Source organism: Podarcis cretensis, assembly GCF_951804945.1.
Source record: "Podarcis cretensis genome assembly, chromosome: 6".
In the NCBI taxonomy this organism is placed as follows: domain Eukaryota; kingdom Metazoa; phylum Chordata; class Lepidosauria; order Squamata; family Lacertidae; genus Podarcis; species Podarcis cretensis.
Window position 1 is genome coordinate 63,479,367 of NC_137175.1, and position 12,028 is coordinate 63,491,394.

Consider the following 12,028-nt stretch of genomic DNA (forward strand, 5'->3'; position numbering starts at 1 on the left):
CATCCAGTCCAGCATCCTTTTCTCACAGTGGCCAACTAGATGCACACAAGCAGGGCATGAGTACAACAGCATTGTCCTCACCTGTATTCCCCAGCAATGCGTAGTTATGATACTGGAGGTAGTAGTACACAGCCATCATGACTAGTAGCCCTCGATAACCTCCCCTGAAGTTCAGTTCTGCTCCATCAAAACACAGATTGCTGAACTGAGAACGTTACATTCAAACTAGGACAATAGGTTTCCAGAACACTTCTCTACAAGATAAACTCCTGAATATGTTTAACAAACTTCCGATCCTACAGTTATAATTTATCCAAAGGATAAAATCACCACAGCCCTTAAAGCAACCCTGAAAGTATTTTAAAAGCTCTACTAGTGAGCACTGATCCGTAGCATGGATCTTATTTGCATATTCTTGTGAAAAATATTGGCTGATGAAAAATATTGGCTATCACAAAACAGTAGTATCATTCCAGAAACACTGTCCTTGAGACTTTTCAGATGTCTTCTGTTGAAACCTTCAAATATGACAGGGCAGAATAAAAGGGAATGTCAAATACAGCTAGAGTTGAACTTAAAATGCTTTCGAAACATGTACTTCCTTGAGCTTCAGCATATGCCTCCTATCATGTACTTCTTTCTGTTATTAAACAAGGAGGGAAAGAGGTGAAATGTTACTACAGGTTTTGCTGCCAAAAATTCAGAGTCTCTGTTCTTTTCTTATCCTTGAAAGATTCATCAAATGGCTGTGATGGTCTTGGTCTCTCTCATCTTTCATCACTTTGGTACATGTGGCTTCTTTGATTTAGTAGTTCACATCTTCTCTTCCGACTTGTCTGACTTTACTGTCAAGATGTGTCAGCCTAATGTTCAAGCTCCCACTCACCTCTCTGGGCAGGGCTTGAACTAGACCAGCATTTGGTTTTTCTGGATGGAACCCCCAATTCTTTTGGCAGCATGCCTTAGTGGCCAGCATTTGTTATGGCTGCTTCAGGAGTGAGTGGGTGGTGGGTGTCAGCAGTGATCAGCTGTTTGCAATCCAGGAGTGATGTGTAGTCCCCGTGAGGTTAAAGTTCTTGCAAGAATGGAGAAGACCGTTATCTTTTAATATTGGAGAAATTAAAAAGATAAACTCACAGCCTTAGGCATTTTTAAAAATGGAAATAGATACATTTGTATTATGCAAACAAGCATCTTACAAGAGAGGGAAGTTTCCATTAACTTCCTCCCCACCACACTCCAAAGTGTGCATGATCAAGAACAAATAAGAGCAACTCTCCTCCTATTACAGTATAATAGCTACATGCACCTCTCTTTCTTTCCAATGGTTTTTTTTTTGGGGGGGCAGTTAGGAGTTGAGAATACCAGAAACAAAAAGGAAATATGCCATATAAAAACACAAGATTAATAATTAAGGAGGACTAAATGGAGTGCCTGGCGTGCTTTGGTCCATGTGGTCACGAAGAGTCGGACACGACTAAACAACAGCAAAATAACATTCACACACCACTACCATCCTTCCCAGAGGATCTTTCAGGGTGTTCCCTTCCTTCATCTGGCCCTTATACCTAGTATGCAAGACATAAAATGCCTACAACAGATGTAAGTGGCTCTCTCTCTCTCTCTGTTGCATGGCTTGCTTACTCAATTGCAAAAGACAGGAGAGCACCAGGTTGACCTATTCTAAGTGGGCTTTATGGCACACTTGGACACTTGAAAAGTCCGAAATGCCACCTACAACAGTAGGCTCTCTCAACTCTTGTCACCTGTCTCATTTTCTCTTTCTTTCTTTCTTTCTTTCTTTCTTTCTTTCTTTCTTTCTTTCTTTCTTTCTCTCTCTCTCTCTCTCTCTTTCTCTGTCTCTCTCTCTCTCTCCCCCCCCCACATCCTCCATTCCTTCCTTCTGTCCTAAAGCAGCTCCATTTTCTCACCATGAAGCATTAGGGTCTTCTGAACTCTACACAGAATGTTACTCAACACCTTTGGCGTTTTTTCAAATATTTTAAAAAGAACAACACACCCAAGAGTGGGAGATATAAACCTATCGATGTATACAATGGAAGCCTATATGCCATTCTTTCTCAGCACTTGTCACATTCAAACAGTGCCACTAATTACCCAATGGATGGCACACAAAAATCCTAATGAATCAGAGAGCCAGAGATTAAGAGTTGTACTTTTACCCATACCTAGAAAAGCACAATTAGAACTACTTAAAAGAAATTTGAGAACTAGCCTGCACTTGAATTTTAGGAATGAAGTTCATGTCACAGTTAAGATAATGCAGTGCCTCATTCCTTCAGGGTTCTAAACTCTAGTATCTGTTGGCTCTCTGAAATAGTATACATTATCTATGTGGCTTTTTCTGAAAAGATATGGAAAACATTCCACCCCATTTGGTTTGGCCAAGGCATTGTATACCTGTCTGGCTTCCCAAATATGCTGGCAACTTTTCAGTATAATCAAAAAGTCTCAGCCAATTTTTGTGTGTGTGGAAGGCATTGAGAGGCACGTAGCCCATTTATGGGTTATAGCATTGGCACCACAGATGGACATTTTTGTGATGTTACTTACGTAAACCCACTCTCTGCAGAGAAAACAATTGGTTCCCCTCACCCCATTAAGGCAGTTTTGAGCTGCAAAACTGCTGCTCTGCCAAAATACAGCATTACAAAAACAATTAACTATGCACTAAGCTCTTGTTTTTCTTAATGTCTAATCTATCCGATTACAGGGCAACCATAGCCAGTTTGGGTGGGTATCTATCTTTTTGGTCCAGGTTATCTCAACTCTTTGTCATCTGCTGTCAAGTTTTTCCTAAAGAATACCTTTGCCATGTGTCAGGCCTTTTAGAGAAGCATGAAATCCAACACTAATGTGAATATAATTATTTGTTGGGGATTTAAAAAATGTTCCTCCAAGTGCACTTCATACCCCATGGTTTCTGAATAAATTCTTATGATAATGGTTTGGATTTAGCTGGCTTTTTTCCAAATAGGATCTGTGGCTATACACTGGAAGCTCGAAGTGCCTTCAAATGAACTGCACTCAAACTTAATAGCACACAACTATCTGGTATTATTGTTGCTCAGTCAAGAAATAGAACAGTCATCAGAAACAGTTCATGTGGCACACAAAACTTGTGTTTTATTTCATGTACAAAACTGCATTCTTTAGCATGAGATTTTATGCTTTTCTTCCCATTGTTCCCCACACCTCTTTTTCTGAATTAGACACAAAAGACTCCAAGGAAAAGAATAAAATGGAAATCCTCTATATATTGGTGCCAAGTGTTACAATTCCCCTGGCTATTGCCTTACTATTTTTCTTCATCTGTATTTGCCGCAACAACCAGAAGTCTTCTTCGCCTCCAGTGCAAAGGCAGCCTAAGCATGTCAGAGGACAGAACGTAGAGATGTCTATGCTGAATGCATATAAACCAAAGGTATTGTTGGTGAAATCTACCATATATGCCTATGTCATAAAAGAGAAATGTTTCCACTTAGTATTCTAGTTCAAAGAACCTTTGCTATTTTGGTCTCTTCCAGCTCTTTTGGGTGCAATAGTTTTCCTAATGATGTGTCAATCCCAGCTGACTGCATTTCACAAATACTAGTAGGACAATATTACAATTGTTTCCACTCCATAAAATATTCTTTCTTCTGTGAATATTAAATTGTATTGAGTTTGGACATATGCTAACTGATTCAATAAAAACAAGAAATAAACCAAATTCCCAGTTTTGTACATGGGACTAAATCCTGTACTCATTTACTTAGAGCTTAGTCCTATTGGACTTGGTGAGACTTACATGTGAGTGGCTATGTATAAGACTGCACTGTTAGGCTGCCATCCTAAGCACATTTACTACCGAGTAATCCCTAACTCAAGGCACTTGCTACATGCTTAGTATAATATCATAAATTGTGTCTGCTCTTGTCATTCATTTAATAGAAGCAACTGATAGAGATAAAGTGTCCCCTGACAAATTTCCTTTGTACTTGGTTTACGTTGGCATGGTGCCTCATATGTGTTTTACACTTCTTTGCATTTTGTACACCACCATATGACAAATACCCGTCAAACAAAAACTAAGCAGATTTATAACTGCTTAACTTAAAATGAACCCCTTTCCTGCTAAAACTTTATGACTTCATTTTCTTTCATACTTTTCCACTAGGTTGGTTAAAACAGACAATCCTGCATGAGGTCAGACAGAGGTCATTTCACTTTCATTACTAAAATATAATTTACAATATGCCAGACCTAAACAAGTTTTAGCCTAAAGGATTTGTATAATATAAACCATCTGTGTCTCAACAATACAGCTAATTTCCTGCCATCACTGCACAGTCAACTGGCTGCTTGTTTAAATGCCTCTGCGATATATTAATTCACACAGTATTTATCTAAAATTTGTAAATGGTTAGGAAAATTAGAATTCAGTCCTGAGTGTCACTTTCAAATGATAATAAAGTGCATTGGGGCTTTCTGCTCCTCCCCTTTTCTTTTTCTTCTTTTGTTTGCAATACTGCTTTGGCAAAATTGGAGTGAGAGCAGCAAGGATCTCAAGTAAAGGAAAATTTAATTTCCGAAAGGTCCTGAACATTGAGTTCCCCGCTCAATTACTGTCACCTACTTCATGAATGGAAACATTGAAGTTCACATGCTTTATGATGGAATTATTTTTAACTCTGTATCTATAAAGTAAAGAAATGGGAAGGGGTGTCTTGAAAACCACTGCAACACCACTCTTGTTATAGTATCCTCCTACAGTATCAGACGTATGGCACTGAGATTTTAGCCATCATCCAAAGTTATTGTTGACATGTCGTCTTCTTTCCAACAGAGCAAAGCCAAAGAGCTGCCTCTATCTGCTGTCCGTTTTATGGAAGAGTTGGGTGAATGTGCCTTTGGCAAAATCTACAAGGGACACCTTTATCTACCAGGCATGGACCATGCTCAGCTGGTTGCAATTAAGACCCTAAAGGACTGCAACAATCCACAACAGTGGGCAGAGTTCCAGCAGGAAGCCTCTCTGATGGCAGAACTGCATCATCCCAACATCGTTTGCCTTCTTGGCGTTGTGACTCAAGAGCAGCCAGTCTGCATGCTTTTTGAGTACATGAATCAAGGGGACCTGCATGAATTTCTTATAATGCGATCACCACATTCAGATGTTGGGTGCAGCAGCGATGAGGATGGTACTGTTAAATCTAGCTTAGATCATGGAGATTTTCTGCATGTAGCAGTCCAGATTGCAGCAGGGATGGAATACTTATCAAGTCATTTTTTTGTTCACAAGGATCTGGCTGCTCGAAATATTTTAATTGGAGAACAGCTCCACGTGAAGATTTCTGATTTGGGACTGTCAAGAGAAATCTACTCTGCAGATTATTTCAGAGTTCAAAACAAGTCCCTCTTACCCATTCGTTGGATGCCCCCAGAGGCAATTCTGTATGGCAAATTCTCTTCCGATTCAGACATCTGGTCCTTTGGTGTTGTCCTGTGGGAGATTTTCAGCTTTGGTCTCCAGCCCTATTATGGATTTAGTAACCAAGAGGTCATAGAAATGGTTAGGAAGCGACAACTTTTGCCATGCTCTGAAGACTGCCCTCCCAGAATGTACAGCTTAATGACCGAATGTTGGCATGAGCTGCCATCTCGGAGACCAAGGTTTAAAGATATCCATGCTAGGCTGCGTTCTTGGGAGGGGCTATCAAGTCACACTAGTTCTACTACTCCTTCTGGTGGAAATGCTACCACTCAGACAACTTCTCTCAGCGCAAGCCCAGTTAGCAACCTGAGTAACCCTAGGTACCCTAACTACATGTTTCCAGCACAGGGTATACCACAAGGCCAAATTGCTGGATTTATTGGCCCACCAATACCTCAAAACCAGCGATTTATTCCTATAAATGGATATCCAATTCCTTCTGGATATGCTGCTTTCCCAGCTGCTCACTACCAGCCTGCAGGCCCACCCAGAGTAATTCAGCACTGTCCTCCACCAAAGAGTCGTTCGCCAAGTAGTGCAAGTGGATCAACCAGCACTGGGCACGTGACTAGCTTACCCTCTTCAGGATCTAATCAGGATGCAAATATTCCTTTGCTGTCTCATATGTCTATGCAGAGTCATCCAAGTGGGATTAGTATAACCGTTTTTGGAAACAAAACTCAAAAACCCTACAGAATTGACTCCAAACAGACATCTCTATTAGGAGATTCCAGTATTCATGGACATAATGAGACCGTGATTTCAGCAGAGATGTAAATAAACAAGACTTTTGTAAATAAACCTATTTACAATATGGAATATAGAACGTTTTTAGAGGAGATTTATATTCAAATATTTTATTGGAGATTCTTCTGGCTGTATAAAGAGGTATTTGCAATAAGTATCTTCTGTGAAGTTTATTTGTGCTTAACAGGATAAAGAGGTGCCAACCGTATTTTTCAAAAATGGAGTTTACACTCAATATCTTGGGTGAACCCTTATTTTACAGCTACCAAGGAGAAAGAAATTTGTGTGTGTGTGTGTGTGAGTGAAAAAGAAAATTAACTGTGATACGTTTTATTTAATCACAGTTCCGTAATTTCTGTCTCAGCAATCTTATTATTCTAAACCCATTTTAATATTGGTCACTTTTATGAATGAATGTGGTTAAGACAAATGTTGAGGACGATTAAATATGCTCCTGTAGAATGGAAGTTGTACTCTTTTTTGGTCTAATGTGGTTTGAGGGCACCACAAGACCTGATCCAGAGATAGGGTGAAACCAAACACCGTGATAAATTTGCTTGCATTTCATTCTAATGGCACACATTGGGCATTGACTTTTATTATTTCCCCCCTTTAAACAGCATCCACAAATCAGAAGTGTAGTGGATGTGCAACATATTATCAAAATGACAATTCCTTTTTAGGCAAGGATTTTGTTCAGACATATTCAGTTTTGAGTATGTAAACAGTTTCTGTCTAGTGATACGTCCAAACTCATGCATAAACTAGGACAAGCGATAGAACCCTCTTGGAACTGCATACAATAAGTGAGTGAAAATTATACTTCTTGACGTTATATCTGTAGTTGCAATAGAATTTTTGTATCCCTTTGTTGCTATGCAACCCTTTAATTAAAGAAAACTCTAAATTCTTATTTTATAACAGACAATCAGTTTTCCCAAGAATATTTATTATTTCAAGTAAAATAAATAGCTTTTGTAGTGATAACCCTGAAATGGGAAGCCTACATTCCATCAGTTGTACACAACAATTTTTTAGAAATTTTCTATGATAACTTTTGTATGTCATTTCAAATAATGTGAATTAGAATTAACTTTTTACTAGAAAATTGCATTTTTATTACTGAATTTTATTCAGGTGTAATCAATCTGGATTATTTTGAAACCACTGTAATGTTTGAAAAAATACTGTGTAAATTACAACCTCTCAGACTTTTTTATTAAAATAATTTTTGTATGGATTATATACACAAATCTTTCAGACACTTGACGGTACTTTTTTTCAAAATCTTTTGCACAATAATGTTGTCTTTGTATAGCAGAAGTGAAAAATACATCCTGCTTTTTATTTCTTGTCTGTTTCTCATTTTTTAACTACGTGGATATGTCTTTAAAATATACAAGGTGACATTTAGACAATGTTTTAATACATATTTTGTTTTCATTGCATGCATTTGATTACTGTATTACTTTATTAATCTACTCATTGAGGATGTTGCACTAAGGTAAGCATGTAAACGTAGCAACACAGACTACTTTATGCAGAAGCTCAGTGCATTTTTGTATTTCAGACACCACCAGAGTGATATTAAACTCTGATTATTATATGCTGCTGGTTATTAAAACATGGTTTTAAAGAAGAACATGCATATTTTCGGAATGATAATCAATGTTCTGAAAATCTCAGATGGATTAAGTGCCACATCCTGCTAGCCTTCCTTATACAATAAGTCAATTGAGACTATTGTTATTAGTCATTTGAGACTATTGTTAATCATCATCCATCCCCAAACTGTCCCCAGATCAATCTCACAAAGTGGGCTATTTTATGTTTTTATGTGTACTGCTTACTTTCATGACTCTACAAAATATCCCCGTCATTTTCCAGAGTTATTTGCCATGCAATGAGGTAAAGAGACTCCTGTCTGAGGAAAAACAATTCAAAAGCCCCCTTGGGCTCTTCTATTACTGTTATTATTACTGTTCTAGTCACTATTGCTAAACAGATCAAAAGTTCTCATGAGATGTATTCTGAATGACAAGCCAAATTGCTTATATTTTAATTTGTGGATGCTTTAAGCATCTTCAAAATGCAAGCCAATTGTGTGTCTCTTAAATATAGAATACTGGCAGTGAAAACCATGCTCTGAGGAAAAACTGAGCCAGTTGTCTTGCGCAATAGAAAAAATTGTTAATGCCAACTATCAAATCTTTTTCTTCTTGCACAAGGTAGAGGTTGTGTGCTTTTTTAAAAAAAACAACAACACTTAAATAGGAACAGGAATTCACAAAGGAGCTAATGAAGACAAGAAAGCAGTTCAACACTATCAATTGGATAATATGAGTGGGGGGAACCTTTGCTAAAGAATCAACATTTTGCAAACTCTGGTGAAAATATGGTTTCTGCAACTTGGACATACAGAGGAAGAAATGTCACAAACCTTCATGAATGAAATAATAATACTTTAAACTATACCTTATGAAGCTTGAGAGATGCAAATGTAAGTTCAGAAAAACAGCGAAATTAAAGGACAAAAACCTGTCTAATCCTGCTAACAGAAAAAAGCAGCTAATTTAAAGGTTACCTCACACAGTTTAATAGTTTCCTTACCTTTCACAAAGATTCAATAGAGGGGCACTTTTACAAAGCAAGCATCACAGCTGGAACTGGGAATTGCCCTGCAGTGAGTTAAGGACTGAAAATAAATATATGACAATGAACGTGACAGGTCTGAATACTGCATGGTTCTTGGATCTGACAAACCAGCAAAATAGGATTTTATTTTTGAAATACATGCAAGAAGACTTGTACACTTACTGACCAAATCTCTTGCTGGACCTGGAGCTATACTTGTACCCAGTTCTGCATTTAAGCATTCAGTGGGGTAAACAAGGATGGGGCATCTGTGGGCCTTCAGATGTAGCTTGACATCAACTCCCATCACTGTTCACCGTGGTCATGCTGGCTGGTGGGATCTGGACTCCAGCGACCTGAGGGCCACAAGTTAGCTACCCCTTGAATAGACAATTATGAGTTCTCACATATGTTGTTAGTTGCTCAAGAAAATAATTCATGCAGTGAGTAGAATTAAGTTTGGATGGTCAACCATGAAGCTCACTGTGTGACCTTTCACAAGTCACTATATTATCAGCCCAGTCACTATACAATGCAGTTGTGCCCCAAGGAACAATGAGGCTGCTAGCAATAAAATTGAGGCCACTATGGCCACATTCAGGTGCAACACGGAGCCATATGCTATGGCTAAGCAAATTATGCTGTGTACAAGCTATGTGCTGGTGCTTGCAGCTCAAAGTCTCCCGCATTGCACTTCTTTTCCTCCAGTGAGCAAACAAACCACAGAGTGGCTAGTTGTTACTATATACATCTGACCCAACACTTGTGGTTTGTTTAGCTCCAAGCAAACCACAATCTAAAGCCAAATCTCAATTGTAACTTGTTTGGGAGAAACAATTCCTGGGCCAGCCACTAATGCTAAGCCAGCCACTACGTGGTTTGTTTGCTCACTGGAGGAATGAACAAAATGGAAGCTGTATGCACAGGCTCTTTTTGCTTAATCAGGGGTTATGGCTTGATGTTACATACACAGTGAAACAGTGCATTCCAAAACTCATGGGTATGTGTGAACAGCATGCTCGCTAGTAACAACTTTACCAACTGCACATTTATTTTGGCAGGCTGTTTCTTCACATAGCTCAGCTGGATCAATGCACTGACTAACCAACTGACCCATGAACCGGAAAGTCCTTGGGAGTGTGGACTACAGCCTAGAGCAGGGATAGCCAGTACGGTGCTCTCCAGTTGTTGGGCTGTAACTCCCAACATCCCTGACCACTGACCATACTGGCTAAGACTGGCTAAGGTGAATTCAACAATTTCCAGAGAGTACTATGTGGGTTGTACAAATACTAATTGCTTGGCTCAGTGGTATTCCACTTTTAGCAACCATTTCAGCTTTGCAAGCTGGTTAAGGAAACTCTTCAAGAAAGTGTCAGAAACAATGAACAAATACAATACTTAAAGAGCCTATTTAGAACATATGTGTGATGCCCAGAGCAAGAAAAAATAAATAAAACACTGTATGCACATTTACCCACCCCCCTTTCCAAATATTTCCCTCCATCAACAGGAAATAAAGCAGTCACATTCTCTTACATTGCACATGCAAAGCACTGCTATAGCATAAAGATTTAATGATATTGGAGACCGGTTATGCAGCTCTTACTCATAAAACCACATCCATTGATTCTCAGAAAAGGTCTGTCTTCTGGCTGGATCTTCAATCGCTAAGGATCATCACTCACCAAAACCCCAGTCTCTCTGTGGGCCTACAAACCCTTTGACTTCACAATGGGGCAGCTGCAACTTTCTGCAATAATTTTTATAACTTCATATTTTTATGAGGGTAGATGATTCATTCAGCTGATATACCCCAATCATATTCTTGTTTGAGCTTGAAAAAGTAAGAACATTTATATTGCTGAGGTAGTAAAAAATGCTGAAAATACAAGACACTACACATTGAGACTATGTATTGAATTGGTCTCTGAGAAGAACAACTTTGAATCATCAAAATAATCTTTATGTCTGCAGTGGGACAACTGATTTCAAACCAATTTCATTTCTGAGTGGAATTGTCCATTTTATTCCAGTAGTGCTAAATATGCATGTGTTTAGTAGCAGGATTTCAACTGTTCTGACAGATTACAGTTGAATTGCATCTAGGGGTGTGCATATGTTTTGTGATGAATGGAAAACTAAACAACTAGTGGTCCAGATCACATTTATCCCAATGCTCAGAGGATGGAACATGGAAGAATGGAAGCACTGTTAAAGGTTTCCAGTGGGTGGGGATTACATGTTTTTGCTGGCAGCAGAGCAGAAAGCAGTAGCTGCTCGGCAGCCTCCCATCTCCCCAGAAGCTTCCAACACAGGGTAATTCTGGGATACCTGGGAAGATAAAATGGCATCAGCTGCAGCAATTATCACATTTTCCATTGGTGGCTACTAATTTTTGCTGAAAATGCAACGGAATGATGTTGCATGATAACATCTGAGGGGTTAGGTGGTGGCTTCCAATATCTGCTCTAGTGTAGCAATAGACAAAATAAATAGATAAATAAAAAAGGGGGGAGGGGAAATTTCAATGGAGATTTGAAACTATACTGAATAACAAAATGAGCACATGAAGGAAACGCAAAACAAATGCAATTTCAATGAAAGAAACGTGAGATGAAAGCTTTTACATACAAAATCAAATGCATTCCACCCAAACAAACACAAGAGCTGTTGCACACACAGCTGTGCTAAGGGTTGGTGAGATAAAATATAATCTTTACATGAATCTGGATGTGAATTAACAAGGGACCTTTAAAGTAGAGGAATCCAGCAGAACAATTTATGTTCCTGTTTGAATCCTGAGAGATTCCTCTGAACAGCAACTGCAGAATATTTGAAATATTAGGTGTCCAGAAAAAAAGTCTGAATTCATTTTCACTTCTCCATCTTTGCTTTTTAAAAAAGCTTCTCTACCACAGAACAGCATGCAGGATCTTGCCACTGATGTGGGAGTATAACCACCATGAGATATAGAGGATATAGATCTATACTAGATCTGTAAAAGCAAGCTCATGCAGGTGGGGATATCTGCAAAAGAAGTCTGTTGCAAAGTTAATCCCAGGAGCTCTATATTTGCTTAGGCCCTGTGACAACATCTTGTTTTTTGAATTGTTGAATTGCTGGCCTCTTTCCCCCCCCCCCCCACCC

General features: G+C 38.8%; 1 protein-coding gene and 1 long non-coding RNA gene across 6 annotated transcripts in view; one reads left to right on the top strand and one right to left on the bottom strand.

Moving 5' to 3' along the window:
- The window catches only part of ROR1 (receptor tyrosine kinase like orphan receptor 1), a 160,116-nt gene extending 152,525 nt beyond the window's left edge, over positions 1–7,591 (top strand). For all 3 annotated transcript variants that reach the window (XM_079982396.1, XM_079982394.1, XM_079982395.1), the window contains exons 8-9: positions 3,234–3,445; positions 4,850–7,591. In XM_079982396.1, coding sequence (XP_079838522.1) covers positions 3,234–3,445; positions 4,850–6,274 — 1,637 coding nt within the window. In that variant the 3' untranslated portion in view covers positions 6,275–7,591. The remainder of the gene's footprint in view (positions 1–3,233; positions 3,446–4,849) is intronic.
- On the bottom strand, positions 3,246–12,028 carry LOC307219304. Of its 3 annotated transcripts, none has more exons than XR_013840363.1 (4): positions 9,062–12,027; positions 8,855–8,939; positions 5,427–5,538; positions 3,246–3,386 (listed from the first exon to the last, which is right to left on the bottom strand). It is a non-coding gene; the product is annotated as an uncharacterized lncRNA (long non-coding RNA). The 3 variants fall into 3 exon arrangements; XR_013840364.1 differs by having other exon boundaries at positions 3,342–3,474; positions 9,066–12,028; XR_013840365.1 differs by having other exon boundaries at positions 3,342–3,474; positions 9,062–12,028.